The sequence below is a fragment of the Myxocyprinus asiaticus genome, chromosome 15 (genome assembly GCF_019703515.2).
Source record: "Myxocyprinus asiaticus isolate MX2 ecotype Aquarium Trade chromosome 15, UBuf_Myxa_2, whole genome shotgun sequence".
NCBI lineage: Eukaryota > Metazoa > Chordata > Actinopteri > Cypriniformes > Catostomidae > Myxocyprinus > Myxocyprinus asiaticus.
The window spans coordinates 32,201,802-32,217,255 of NC_059358.1; the positions used below are offsets into that span (position 1 = coordinate 32,201,802).

General features: G+C 35.7%; 2 protein-coding genes across 2 annotated transcripts; both read left to right on the forward strand.

Moving 5' to 3' along the window:
- Positions 1–4,570: 4,570 nt before the first annotated feature.
- hoxa13b (homeobox A13b) lies at positions 4,571–8,031 on the forward strand. The gene is made up of 2 exons (XM_051718474.1): positions 4,571–5,235; positions 5,545–8,031. Exons 1-2 carry the CDS (start codon positions 4,608–4,610, stop codon positions 5,784–5,786), a joined length of 870 nt encoding a protein of 289 aa, XP_051574434.1. The 5' UTR covers positions 4,571–4,607; the 3' UTR covers positions 5,787–8,031.
- A 4,522-nt stretch (positions 8,032–12,553) lies between these two features.
- Positions 12,554–15,114, forward strand: hoxa11b (homeobox A11b). The gene is made up of 2 exons (XM_051718475.1): positions 12,554–13,232; positions 13,979–15,114. The coding sequence occupies exons 1-2, from the start codon at positions 12,623–12,625 to the stop codon at positions 14,209–14,211; spliced, it is 843 nt and encodes a 280-aa protein (XP_051574435.1). The 5' UTR covers positions 12,554–12,622; the 3' UTR covers positions 14,212–15,114.
- Positions 15,115–15,454: the final 340 nt, after the last annotated feature.

The window sequence follows — 15,454 nt, forward strand, 5'->3', positions numbered from 1 at the left end:
ATATATATATATATATATATATATATTTATTATTATTATTATTATTATTATTATTATATAATTTTAACGAATAATTTAATATCGTTTAAGTCTGCGCTCTCTTTAAAAATTAGCTATAGGCTACTGTCTTTTCACATACAAGCTTTCGTTTTCAGCAGGCCAGTTCAGGCAAAATTATCATCATTTTTTGTGAGTTTCACTAATCGGAATAATTTACAAAGGATGTATTCTGTTGCATGCTCCATGATGAAAGGCCGACGAGTTAAGCAACTCTCAAAACCTGTTTAACGAATCTTTTCATTAAATTGTCTTTTTTACGTGGTAGAAATAGGTGGTTAATGTCGGCAAGTCCATCATAGTTAGCCTACATTTAATTGTGTGGACCATTCGTGTATTACATATTTTCATCCTCTATGGTTGTTAGGTTTAATTACCTAAAGGGATGCAGCATGCCAACTAAGACCTCAAGAGCAGTATTTTCAGAACAGACAGGTTTGATAACTGAGAAAATAGAATCGCAAGAGGCATTTAGATTTTAAATAAATTATTGAACACTTTAATTGTACAACAGGCCTAAGTATCTAATGGACTTTTAGAGGGAAAAATTATAATAATAACACTGTATTTAGGCTATGTTTTTCGCTGCAGTTTGTCGATATAATGGATTTTAGAGCAGAAAAATACAAATATTATTTAGGCGTTTTTCGCTGATATATATAGCAGCGAAAAACGCCTAAATAATATTTGTATTTTTCTAAAGTACAAATATTTGTATTTGTAAATATTTGTATTTTTCTCCTTATATATATATATATATATATACACACACACACACACACACACACATTTGTATATAATATCGTGTGAAACGAAAACTAGCATTTCACAAAAGCAAACTGCTCGGAAGGACAAAAGTAGAATTATGCCTGGGACGAGTGTTTGGACTTTATAACATGATCTGTCAATAATAATAATAATAATAATAATAATAATAAACAATCTGAAGTTATTTGATTGAAAGATTATGCGATCCTTGCTTAAAAAAAATACAATAAATCAGATATTTTATTTCTTTTTTATGGTTAACATTTCGTAATACTATTAAATGTGCTTGACATTTTATCAGCATTGAAAGTACTGTGTATATAGGGAGTGATAAGTCCACAGTAACTCTTCCAATAAATGGTACATTTCTGCCCTTAAAGTAAAAATATTCTTTTTTTTTTTTGTAAGTTCATAGCAGACGATTTTATTACAAAGCAACATGCACGAAACAACAACGTCAACTATGTGTAAGATTTTTCTTTGCCCTGGAATCCTTTTTTCTATAGCGACAAATCTATTTGATAAACTATTAGACTGAGAATTAAGTCTATGCCAATTATGTAAGATTTAGTCTGAGTTATATTGGAGCACAGGGTGAGGGGTCTTTAATTATTCTCATAGTTAGTTACGATTTTATAATAATAATAATAATAATAACCATGTGTTTGTATCATTATATGGACCTGGTCAAAAATAATTCACAAAACTGCCGTTGTTTTAAGGTATAAATTAGGCTACGTTTTTCAAAAAACCTCTTTGACAATACCTGAAACGCATTTCAAAAGAATCTCACTGCATTATCACGTCAAAACTGTAAAAAGGCAAATGTATATGTTTTATTACCTGAATAGTGTCAAAAATATTCTATACTGACAAAATTCTTTCAGACATATAGTAATTTCTTTTGACCATAGTAACTTCCATTTCAAATGACATTTACACACACACAAAATCCGAACATTATTATGAATAATTCCTTAATAGTAAGAAGTGTAGGCTATTTTGACAAATCTCAGTTAGGATGCTGTACATATTTAGCTGCACAGGTGAGAGGTGAAGAGTAATGTGTGCTTGTTACTTTAAAAACAGTGTTCAGAATAGAAACTCATGGGCTACGTGTCTTTCAAATAAAACTTCAATTCGTGTATAACTTGGCACAGCGGCACAGACTTTGCCTTTATTGGTGTAAATAGAGGGGCGAAAAGACCTCTTTTAAAATCTGAACTTGAAATTATAATGGGGTGAATTTGCACTCTCTTAAATGGGCTAAATCGATCAGCTCCAGCTCTTTGCTCTGTTTCTTTAGAGGAAATTTTAAGCATCGGGATATCTTTATCAAACTGTTTTTGCTCGTGGTTTGTTCCATAAAAACTGGTATTTGTATTTGGAGCATCCGAATTATGCAGACGAATTTTAACATTGAGAATCAATGTTACTGTCTATTTCAGCTGCTCGCCTTCAGACGTCTAACAATCGTACCAGTAGTGCCTCTTACTTTCAAGCGCTTAATGGCATCAGTGTGCTCTGTAACTGAATAGCCTTCATTTAAAATAACACGCATTTAAATAGCTTACAGTTATTATTACTCCTATTACAATACTCCTAGCTTATTACAATTATACCCAATTTCTTGAAAATTCAAAAAATCAAACTGATGATAGAAGAGCATGGATAAATCGTCGACTCTTCTATAATCGGGCCTTCGAGGTAAGTACATGGACTCTTCTACGTCTTGTGCACCATACATGCAATTCTCGCATCCGTCTATCTCCACGTTGAACTTTAATAGCTCGAGAAACCTTTAAAAAGATCAAATGTGGACTTGGCGCCTAAAGTGCCTGTGTTTCCACGCAACCAGCGACATAATTTCCTGTGTGTGCCCCTCGGTAACCAAAACTTCACTGAATCCTTAATACTGCACTGTCGTTTGTCCTTCCTTATTGTGCTCCCAATAAACAGCTTTTCATCTTATTTGGAAGCTAGTCATCTTATGTAGGCCACATTGCTCCCAAAAGTGTTACGGATAACGCCTTTAGCCTGTTCTGTTGAGATTGATTTCACTTCTTTATTCTCAGAGACCCCTATGCTGTATGTGTTAAATAATGTGTTTTAGAAATATCAAAAATAACTGTATTATAATTCTATATTTTAACTAATGTGTGATAATTAGACCTATTTTATCTATTTAGGGAATGGGGCATTAACCTATTATTTCCCCTTTAAAAAATTAAATCTCCTTATGTGACTTAATTCAAACCCAGTGGACAGACATTATTGAAGATGATACTATAGGCTGATATTATTTAGCCTGATGGTTATACATTGTGAGCTATATTGATGGACTTCTGAAATTAAACGCTCATTTTACGAAGGGATTCACTACATACAATTGCAACAAGCAACCTCTTTACACATTTTCTGTTTGAACTTATTGTATTGAAAATTAGAATTTTAAACTACATGTGAGGGACCAAACAAGATGCCATCGGATACTATTTTTCAAGCTGGTCATCTCTGACGCATTTATGTGTGCTTAATTAAGAGGGTTAATACAGATTTCAAGTTTGAAATAAATTTGGTAATTTGGAAAGGATTTCATATCAAAGATGGGGCCTTTGAAATAATAATAATAATAATAATAATAATAATAATAATAATAATAATGTCGGTAAATATACACAAGCCCGACAGATGCCTTTGTTTCGTCTGAGCTTCTCACCATAATTACACCCGTCCTCCGGCTCCTTGCCAACGCACCAAATAAGGACAGCTGTAATGGAAACAAGATCAAGAGAATATCATGCTGAATCTGTGGCATCAAAGCAGTGTAGTACCTGAAGAGTTTTTGTGCTCCCGTTTACAATGCAGCCGGAGATGTGTGGTCGTTTCCTGCCAGACGGTCTAGTCTTCAATGACAACAAGGGCCCTGACTAGACTGCAACTTTCAACTTGACCTTGGCCTCCAGCCGTGTGTAACTCATATGTAAAAGAGCCTTGCCAAATTGTGGGCTGGATCTCTATTTGTACAGCATAATAAAATGGTGGTAATTTCATAACGTGTGATTTTGGCCATTTTACCATTTCATGGGCTCGTATATGGTCGACGATTCACTGAAACTGTGATCTTTTTTTCTTCTGTGCGGCAAACCATCCAAAAACGTTTATATATATATATATATATATATGTTTTAGACAAATAGGGGTGAAATAAATTAGAGGCTAAAGACTAAATAAATTATTTATTTTTGTTCTAAAAAAAAACAAAAAAAAAAAAACAACGAATCGATCATGGGTTTGAAACGCCACCATTTGCCTTATAAAGTTGCTGTCCGTTTCTGTATTGTTACTGTTATATCATATTCATGATGATAAAAATGAACCTTGTATTATTCAACAAAATACAGTTATTTAAGAATGTGCAAATAATCTTACTGTTTAGTTAAAGAAGATATAGAGAGAGGTTGCAGCCTGTGCGCAATGGTATGCCACTTGGTTTCCCCTCTTGGATAAAACTAATCACCGGAACCTTTATAGCTATTTTTGACCAAATCCCTCCACTTTGTTTTAGTCCGGTGCGGAATATTTGTCTTGCTTGATCGGCGTTATCTCCAGTTTAGAGGTTTATCGGCCTCTTTGCATGTCACGTGCCTCAGCTCGTCCAATAATATTTGGATCTAAACGCACACAGGGCGCATGGGTATCTGTTACTCCACAGATCCGTCGCTTCTCTCTCAGTCTTCGGGAATTCTAAAAGAGCTGGCAGGCTCCATGTAGGGCGTGCTATGACAGCGTCTTTACTCCTCCATTCCCGCTGGATTGACCCGGTGATGTTTCTCTATGACAACGGCTTGGATGATATGAACAAGAATATGGAAGGGTTTGTGGGAGGCAATTTTGCTGCGAATCAGTGTAGGAATCTTATTGCCCACCCGTCTTCTTTGGCCCCGAGCACAACCTACACGTCGAGTGAGGTACCAGGGTCGGGCATGGGAGAACCTGTCAAACAATGTAGTCCCTGTTCAGCCGTGCAGAATTCTCCCGGTGCCTCATTGCCCTATGGATATTTTGGAGGCAGCTACTACCAGTGTAGGATGCCCAAGTCCTGCACTCAGCCTTCCTCCTATGGGGAAAAATACATGGACGCGTCTGTTTCTGGAGAGGAGTTCCCTTCTCGGGCTAAGGAATTTGCTTTCTACCAGGGTTACTCGTCTGGCCCCTACCAGCCTGTACCTAGTTACCTTGATGTACCGGTCGTACCTGCGCTGAGCGCCCCCGCGGAACCCAGACACGAGTCTCTTCTGCCTGTTGAGACTTACCAACCCTGGGCGATCACGAACGGATGGAGCAGTCCGGTGTACTGCCCAAAAGACCAAACACAGTCCAGCACCCTATGGAAATCGTCTATTCAAGGTAAAAGTGCCATATTTCTTTCCCGTTTCATTTTCCGCCACCATGAGGAAAATTAACCCATGCACCAGATTAGGGATTCAATCATTTCGGAGAGAAATTTGCTGTTTGCGTAAAGTTTGCGGCCTATTAATAGAAAGATTTTTGAAAATCACTTTGTGTAAATATTTTACTTTGTAGCCATGGATGCATTGTCTTCATTGCGATATTTAGGTTTTATTTACTGATTTAGACTTTTCTGACATGCGATATTAAAATCTGTACCTTATTTCTGTTTCAACTAACTGTACTTTGGTTCTGATCTGACTCCAGATAGCGTGTCGGGTACTGATGGAGCCTCAGGTCGTCGAGGGAGGAAGAAGCGGGTTCCCTACACCAAGGTTCAACTAAAGGAACTAGAACGAGAATATGCCACAAATAAGTTCATCACAAAGGACAAACGAAGAAGGATATCTGCTCACACAAACCTGACCGAACGACAAGTGACCATCTGGTTTCAAAACAGGAGGGTGAAAGAGAAGAAAGTGGTCAACAAGTACAAGGGCATCAGTTAAAACGAATCTGAAAGATTTTTTTAACTGATATACCAAAGGGTACAAACGGAAGGACCTTCAACATTATTTATTCTGAAATACATGCCGTCATCTGTTTCACTTCAAGAGACAGTGCAGATGCGCGGCGGTGAAAATATATTGATGGAACGCTGAAAGAAACTGATCAGAACAACATATTCACCACTTCTTCTTTTTTTTTCCTTCTTCTTCATTTTTTATTTTATTTTATTTTTTTTATCTATGACGTCTTTAAGAGAAAGACGTGAGAGGAATATAGACAAAACTATTTTCGACACATTGAAAGAAAGTCACTGAAGCAGACAAAACCATGGCAATTTTTTTTTACATTTTTGTTTAATTTTTTTTTATTATTATTATTGATCACGTTTCCACATGTAGGAAACACAACTGTACCTTTGAGACTGTGGATTTGCATGTTGATCGAGGAGGCGAGAATATGAATTCTTGTAAACTACATTTGAATCACGCCATGATAGATACGTTTTTCTCATCTTTTTTTACTACACGCATATCTGTAAATAAAAAGCCCCTTTCAGGCACCTTGCGAAATATAAAAATTTCCATGTGTTACTGCAGACAATATGCAAATAAAACTCCCCATATGAGTATTCAGATTTATTTATTTTCAATTACTCAAAATGTTCCCGAAGTCCTAATCGAAATATTCATAACAAATTATTCGTTTTAATAGGCTATATAGTAGAAATAACTCCAATTCTAATTCTTTTGTCAGCCAAGAGCAAATGAGGTAAAACAGAAAATAAAATATCATGTGTTAAACCGGGGATTTTTTATTTATTTATTTATTTATTTTGTATGTGTTGTCTTATTCTATTTGACAAAATCATAGACAGTAAGTTAAATTCCTAAAATCCAGAATAAAATATCCTTCAACAATCATTTTCCATGAGCTTCATGGTGCTGCCATCTAGTGGTATAAGTAAGTCTTTGCAGTAACATCCAGCCCCGGTTAATTCAGAGGTATTACAAACGAATGCGAGATTGTATTAATATCTAACATCTTGAGATGTTTGTATTAATAACAGTATCAAAGTATGGAAAACAAAATCAGTTTAAAATCATCTGCGACTAAGATAACTTGAGAAGGAGTGACTTGTGTCGGTATATCTTTATCTGTTACACAACAATAAATACATCTGTTTCTTTCTCACACACAAGCTTTATAAAAGTTTTTTTTTTTAATTATTATTATTATTGTTATTTATCCGTAAATTATTTTCTCACGATATTATATGGCCCAAATGCAGCCAGAGTAAGGGTGTTTGGAGAAGCTACTGTTCTCACGCAGGTCTTTGTTTCCTGTAGCTTGCATTTATTCAACAGAACAACACAATTAAATTTTTAACAGGTTTTAACAGTTTAATTGTAAAATTACTTGAAATAAATGCTACTATAACAATAAAACAAACAAACAAAAAAGAAATATTATTGTAAATATAAAACTTGTGATAGATATAAGACAAATAAACAATAAATAAACGTTTACAGTTAAATCATCTTTTGTGTTTCAACGTATTGATGAAAACAACTTCCACGAATATTTAAAGAGAATAAAGTGACAATGAAACTTGGAAATTAAATAGGCTATAACCCACACAAAACAACAGGTACACGTAGGTCTACAACACGTACAACAGAAGCCTTGGGTTAGTCTTATGTCCCTGTGACAAATAAAAAAGTAAAAAACAAAACAAAACAAAAATAAATAAATAAAAAAATCAATAAAATTAAACAATTTTTTTTCTTTTTTTTTTACTGATAACATTTGTTGTTACATATTAATAGATGATTGTCTATATTCTTTAGAAACTTGAAGGTATCTTATTCGTATACTTTTAAATGTGATGCACACTATTATACATGCATGATTATGATATAATTATATTAATAATAATAAGAAGAAGAAGATTACTTACGCAACAAAAGCATTCTCAAATACATAGTCTCGGTAAAACTTCCTAAAACTAAATTGGAAAAAAATTAAAATGTTACATTTTTAAGCCAGACCAAGACATCGTTTTGTCTAGAAGAATTACAGCATTATCCAATGAAGAATCCAGTTTATTATGGCTTGTGTAGTAGTTTGTAATTCTGCTATTAGACCACATCGTGTAATCTAAAATCAGATTAAAACGTGAAAACAATTTCGTTTCACTTGTAGGTTAATTCTTGTTGCTCTTGCTCTTTGTGTTACTTTGAAGAGGAATAAAATAAAATAAAATAAAAAACTAACTTGCATTTTGTTAATGAAGCCTACATTTTTAACATTTAATTAAAGCTTGTTGTGCTTACAGAGCTGATACAATTGCATCAATAAAATCGGCATACTCTTATAAAATGTAGTTTAATCGTTAGTAAGTTGACATAATTGCATAATACATAAAGATTATTTTCTAGTCTATTTAATATAGACAGAGAGGTATACAATGTCAATGAAGAGCACTTAACCCACTGACTTTTCTCATTTCTAAAATACCGTTAGATTCAGAGAAAATTGGTCTTGTCATACGAATAATAATATTTGTATCTTTTATGCAGTCTTTCGAATTGCGTCACAACTAAATAACCATAGAAAGCCTCCGTGGAATCTGAAGGCAGCCTATGAGCTGCAGTCTCAGAAAATATCTGAGCAGACGGAAAGTATGGAGAGAAGAACACGGACGGGATCCTCATTTCTTCTTGCCGTATGGAAAGGCATTTCGACCTGGGCAGTGCTGCCACCTTAAGGCACAAAGAGAAATGGCATTTTAATGAGGTTGGCACAGTTCTCAAATTAAGGATGATCTACGGAAGTTTAACTCAGAAACTTGTGCTCCATATTATATGAACTTATCGGCCAAAGGGAAGATTGTGATGCTAAGCGAATACGGCCTTCATCGGAATGGTTGGCAAATGCCTGAATGCACATTATGGGGCTAATAAGAAGTATTACAAACAGTAAGATTATGACAAACAGTCATTGCCTCCGTACTTAACAGGGACAAAAACAAGCTACAATAACATCATTTGCAAGCCAAACATCACCGTTAATACGCAAAGCATTGATATTTCACCGAATACAAAGGTGCTCTCCAACTACTATTGCAGTCGCTGCACAATGGATTAACTGCTTAAGTACTTTGTTTTAAAAACAATTCTCGTATATAGGCAAACTGTGATTTATATGTAGTATTAGACTGTTATTACATTCATTTTATTGCGCTGAATGTTTCATATTTTTCCCCTTTCGTTTACAGATGCATCATAGCATCATAGCATGTCTAAATTGCTTTTCTAAAATATTTAAACAAAATGTGCTCGGTCAGCTAAACATTTCTTTTATATTTAGCATAGGCTACACTACAACATTAGAACAACGCGCTTTTGATTCTTATCCAAATTGAGCGATGTTACAAGTCAGAAAATACGGAACGAAAGGGATGTATAAAAGATTGGAATATTTACGTATTATGTTTTTGCTATTTTTATAGCATTTTACAGAATATCAACCAAGATGAATTACAGTTGTTAGAATTTTAATTCATCCGTTTGTTTCCCTTACAGGTCTGGAGCTCTGACATATTTTTTCCCCCCTGAAAAAAATAAAAATAAAAAATGTACAGGTCAGTGTGGCCTCAAAATCAATATCCACCACCGGACCTAAGAGAGCAAGTGCAAGGCAAAGGTTGGGATTGGGCTCACTCTTTAGCCTACCACCCCCGCTCTTTTTCTCCAGCCAATGTGACGGGGATCGGAAAACAAAAGCAGTGAAATATTTTCTTTCTGTCCCAGATTATTTGACATTTACGGAAAGCTGTTTTGTTTTTGTGCCTCTAATAATTTACCATTGTTTCGGCAAATAGCCTGCTATAGACCAATAATGTATATAAAAGGCACAGACCATGTCCAAACCTACATTTTCAAAGATCCTTGAGCAGCATCGTAGGCTACACCATAATATAGAAAAAAACAAAAGTGGGACTTCAACTGCATTGCGACAAAATACGTAGTGAAAAGACAATAGCCCAATCCCTGATTTTAATTTTTCAAGGTCTCGTTTCTCTTTTTAACCTAATTACAAACAAATGTCGTCTATAAAACCACTTTTCAAAGCAAACTTAGTGCAGGCTACTGAGTTTAATGAAAGTATTGTCGGTGAAATATATTGTCGGTTTTAAATAGATTTTTTTAGATGGCACTATAATTTCCATTGCATTAATATATTTAGAGAATTGTTATATATATATATATCCTGGTCAATGACTTCTAGAAACGGTGCAAATGTGAAGACTGTAAATAGAAATTATATATAATTATATATATATACAATAAGTATATATTATATATAATTATTATAATATTCATATTATAATTATATATATATATATATATATATATATATATATATATATATATATATATATATATATATATATATATATATAAATTATTACGATTGAAAGCAAATTGAAGATTTTTCCCCCACATTTGATTGATCAAATTTATAAAAAATCAAGTAACAATAATAGTCTTGAGAAATTCATGTGCGCCAGCAGAATTTTGCCCGAGCTTTTACACGACAATTGAACGATTGCAAATTTTAACAGAGACTTCGGGCGTTAAGTTTGGGACAAATAAAATCAAAAGACACGTACTGCTTTTCAGAATGGATTGAAGAAATAAGCATTCAACACAGAACAAATCTCATCTGTTGTAGTATGTATGAAGTGATGACAAATTGGCCTGGACTGTACCAATTACTGTGCTTCTCAAAAAAGAAGTGTTAACTTGAGCCAGAGCGAAAAGTTATCGGTCATTTGTTTTGAGTCAAAAACAATTGTGAAGATAAGTCCAAACGTTTCTTGAAATGATTACAATTACTTATGCAAACCCTTAAACCTCATCAGGGGTGTTATTTGGGCTATGTGTGCACTATGTGCAAGTAACCCTCTCCCGAGCTTGAGGACACTCTTAAATATGCCAAAACAACATTTTGATATGTAAAATGATTGTATGTAGAGTAACGTGGGCCTGTTTAGTAACGTTACACAAAACGGAATCTGTTTTATAGACCTTCAAACTGCAATCACATTATGGTTTCTAAAACATGCATATGGACCTTCTGTGTATGTTGATAAATCTGAAAGAAGTGTGCTAAAAACGTGTCTCTCACCCGATACACGCATGGGGTCGTTGTCTCTCTTTAATCTACTGTTACCCGTGACTTCAGGTCTCATTGAAGTTCACGAATTCCAAGTAGGTGGCGTCTCATGATCACTCTCCGACGGCCATGGCTTGTCTGAGCTGACAATGGCTGGTGCAAGATACCAGGAGCACCATAAAACCACGTCTGTCCAGGACTGTTTTTTTAGTTTTTATTGCCACCCAGCACAAGATTGCTCGTTAAGAAGCCCTAATGCCAGAAAACATGTTTGACTATTTGAAAAAAATAAAATACAAATCGTCGACCTTTCAGAGAAAGTATGGATAAAGGAAAATCTAAACTATCTGACGGTGCGTGTTCATCATTGAACATGCAAACCTTTCAAATATTCCCTTATCATGTTCTTTTTTATCTTCACAGTCAACTTATGCCTTTGTACATTTTCAGCCATTGTTCACCGTGGAGGACAAAGTCATTCGAAGGGGGCCATAGTCCAAAGTTAAAACTTTACGGGCCTCGAATGTGTTTTTAAGCCGCTTCACTTCATGACTATGGTGTCCAAGACAACCCCGTGACAATTCTGACATGGTCTTGATTTTCTGGATACGAACATTTTTATTTACTTCTATTAAAGGTGTCTTTTTGAGCAATCATGTAAAAATACCATCTAGCTAGCTCATGTCGCCGGTTTGAAACTATTGCTGTAGCTATTCGTAATTAAAATGAATATATACTAAAACTCTCCAAATTAATCGTTATTTCATTCGTGTCCATTTATGCGTTATTGGCACTTCTAACGTGGCGCCCTACAACCCAGGCTGTTATATTGTGCCTTTACATGTATTCCATTGGTATATTCAGTGGCCGTCAATGACGTGTGACGTTAAATGTTCAAAAACTAAAGACATCTTGTTATTTCGCCTTTCTTTTAAAGTGGAGCATCTAAAGGGTTTAAAATTGGGGAAGTATTCTTTAGTATCCCAGAGACACACGTCAATTGGTCTAGTGGCATAAAAGGCTTTCTTTTTAAATTAGCCTTTTTTTAAAAAATTTTTTAAAAAGACTTTTATTATTATTATTCTGAATTAACTATCGTGGAATAAAGACAAATGTGCGAGACCACACGCTATATATGTTTTTCCCACAAGGCCAAATCATTGTTCCATTTAGTCTGTCACATGCAACTATCAATTATGAGCGATATCTCTATAGCGAATTCAAATTCTAAGCGTTCGGCGATTTGTATTTGGGTGCATGGGATGTTTGCGACCAAATCCATAAAGACCATAAGCCAAGATATGTTAGTGATGCGAATTGGCTATTGGGCATGCGGATTGTTTTGTCCAGCAATCTAAAGTGTGTTGTGTATAACCAACTGCAGTCCAATGCATGCACACGTCTGTCAATGAAAGTATCGCCTCTACTTGAACATTTGCACATGTTGTCATTCAATATTCTATGAGGTACATGTCAATTTCTGCCCTTGGTCACATGACTGGCGCTCTCTGGAATGGATGGAGATGGATCTCCACGTCAGCTCACGTCTCAAAATCTCAGCTCCGCGGAACTGCTTCAAAGCCACTGAAGCTGAAGCAGTCCTGTACAACGATGCGAGGCAGTACTATGGTTGTGGCGTGCCCAACCAAGTGTCATGATGGATTTTGATGAGCGGGTACCCGTTGGGTCTAACATGTATTTGCCCAGCTGTACTTATTACGTGTCTGGAACGGAATTCTCCAGTCTTCCTCCTTTTCTGCCCCAGAACCCGTCTTCTTGCCCCATGACATACTCATACTCCACGTCCAATTTGCCACAGGTTCGAGAGGTCTCTTTCAGGGACTATGCCATTGACACGTCCAGCAAGTGGCACTCCAGGGGCAATCTGCCACACTGCTACGCGACAGAAGACATGGTGCACAGGGACTGCCTGTCCAATCCTGGAACTTTGGGAGACATGTTATCGAAAAACAACTCGGTTCTTTACCACTCTAACACGAGCCACACACCCAACATGTTTGGCAGCGTAGGGAGGAACGGAGTGCTGCCCCAAGCATTCGATCAGTTTGTCGAGACAGCGTACGGGAACGTGGAAAATCAGTCGACCGATCAACCGGTGGACAGAGCAACCAGCAAAGCGCCTCTGCCCGCTGAATCAGGGAGCGACAGTTGTCGGGGAACGGATGAGACCGAGCGGTGCGAAGAGACGAGCAGCCCCGAGTCATCTTCCGGTAACAACGAAGAGAAATTCAGCAGCAACAGCAGTACGTATTAAACACGCGCAGCAGTTATGTGAGAAAGTTTCTCATCTGACGTGCTGTTGTTAAAGGTTTTATTTGCTGTTTTATAAGCATAGCTATAGGTTTATGGAGGGCCCTGTATATTTACCCTAACAAAACTTTGTTAAACACGAGATCACGTGCTCGAAATTGAAATTGGCCGTGAATGATAGGCCATTTCCGTTTAAGTCTTGAAAAGTTTGGGTTCCCTTACACCATCAGTGTTTGGGCTATCATTAATGTAGATTAACAGCAACCCTTTTTAATTCTGTGCCCCTTTATTAAAACTCTGCACCTCTATAGTCTATCTGTCAATTCCGAATGCACCTCAGGGAATTTTAAACATTTGATAGGTTTTGTGTTTAATGCTCTCTTCTGAAAATAGTTAATCTTCTCATTTTTGTAGAATTTATTTGTATCTCTTTGGTTAAAGAAAATTTTGCGTATGGAATTTTAGACTCCGTTATAAGTTGCTCATTATCAAACGAAATTGAGTGGGCTATTTCAGCATTGTGCTTCAGCGTATAACTCGATATTTAATTAAATTATGAACTGAATTGCTGTTTTGTTATTATTACTGTTTAGTGCAGAAATATGGAAAACGGTAGTTCGGTGCATTAACTACTCCAACTAATTGTAATTTTGCGGTCTTTTTTAAAATGTCCTATTAAATTGTTTATATATAGCTAAAAAGGAAAATAGCTTGACAGTCTTTCTTCTTTATATTTCAGCCGGACAGAAGACACGGAAAAAGAGGTGCCCTTACACCAAGTATCAGATCAGAGAGCTGGAGAGAGAATTTTTCTTCAGTGTTTACATTAACAAAGAAAAAAGGCTACAGCTTTCCAGGATGCTCAACCTCACCGACCGTCAAGTCAAAATATGGTTTCAAAACAGAAGGATGAAAGAAAAGAAACTAAACAGAGACCGTTTGCAGTATTACACCACGAACTCTTTGCTTTAGAATGTCATTGCCGAGAGATCGTTTATGCGAGATGGTAAATTTCAAGTTCGTGGATGCACATTCCGGCTCCCTGCAGGCTCCTGCGGGACGAGATGTGACCTTCATTCCTCTGACAGACTATTTCATCGATATGAACATAAATTAATATTCAGTATAATCGTTACTATTTGAAATTAAAGACACGTTGGTTGTTGTTGTTGTTATTATTCTAATGGCCATTAGTTCTGCTTTGTATTAAGAGTTACAGGGTTTATTATTATTATTATTATTATTATTATTTTATATTATTTTCTGACCAAGATCTGTAACTTTCACGCATATGCGTCATATAGCAATGTTGTAGCTAGACATAAATACGAATGGACGAGAAGGTGAATTTTAAACATCAGCACTGTTCATTATTTTTGGTTTATATTATTAGAATATTGTCTTTTTTTTTCTTCTTCAGTAAAAAACGCACACTTCATTAGTATTAAGCCAATAAGCTTACTGGAAACTAGACGTGTCTTACGCGCTATATTCTTATATACTTATATTGTGTGGACTTTCAATGAGTGTATATTTGATATTCGGCCCATTTACTAGAATACTGCGCATTCTCCATTAAAATCGACACTTGTTTCTTAATGTCGTCAAAATCAAAGTAATTCAGATTTATTTTGTTCGGGACAGTTAAGGTTCTAATGAACGTTACGACAAAGGCAATAAGTGAACCGCCATGGACAATACTTGAGACCTCTGACAACCCAAATCAAATGTAATTTTCTACTTGAGTTCTCTGATTCACCACCTTTTCTCGGAGACCTTATATTGATGTTGATGTTGCAGGAGCTCATTCATGTTTATGATAATCTCTCGTGTTTATAACATTTCTTCAGTGTTATATAAATCAGTCTCTTGAAACATCTAGTGTTTTCTCTCTTTTTCCTGGAGTGGGATCAAATGTTTGATGGATCTTCCGTTATATTGCCTCAACGCGTTTTCTTTGATTCAAGGATCAAGTGATTGCAGTCCTAGTATCCATTACGGAACTACCCAAAACATGGCGGTGTATATCTCCATGAATCAAACGACCTTTCAACAAATTGTTCAATGTCGACCTTTCAGATAAGTCAGTGTAGGTTTCATAGTGCTATTTTCAAACACAACTTCTAGACAAAACGTATTCAAAATTGAACTCTAAGAAAATGGGCTTTTATCTTGAAAAAGAAAGAAAGAAAAAAGAAACAGTCTCTTGTTGCTT

Coding starts and splice junctions, on each gene's coding strand:
- hoxa13b (XM_051718474.1), top strand. CDS start 4,608: ATGACAGCGTCTTTACTCCTCCATTCCCGCTGGATTGACCCGGTGATG. Junction 5,236..5,544: donor ATGGAAATCGTCTATTCAAG/GTAAAAGTGCCA, acceptor ATCTGACTCCAG/ATAGCGTGTCGGGTACTGAT.
- hoxa11b (XM_051718475.1), top strand. CDS start 12,623: ATGATGGATTTTGATGAGCGGGTACCCGTTGGGTCTAACATGTATTTG. Junction 13,233..13,978: donor GAAATTCAGCAGCAACAGCA/GTACGTATTAAA, acceptor TTTATATTTCAG/CCGGACAGAAGACACGGAAA.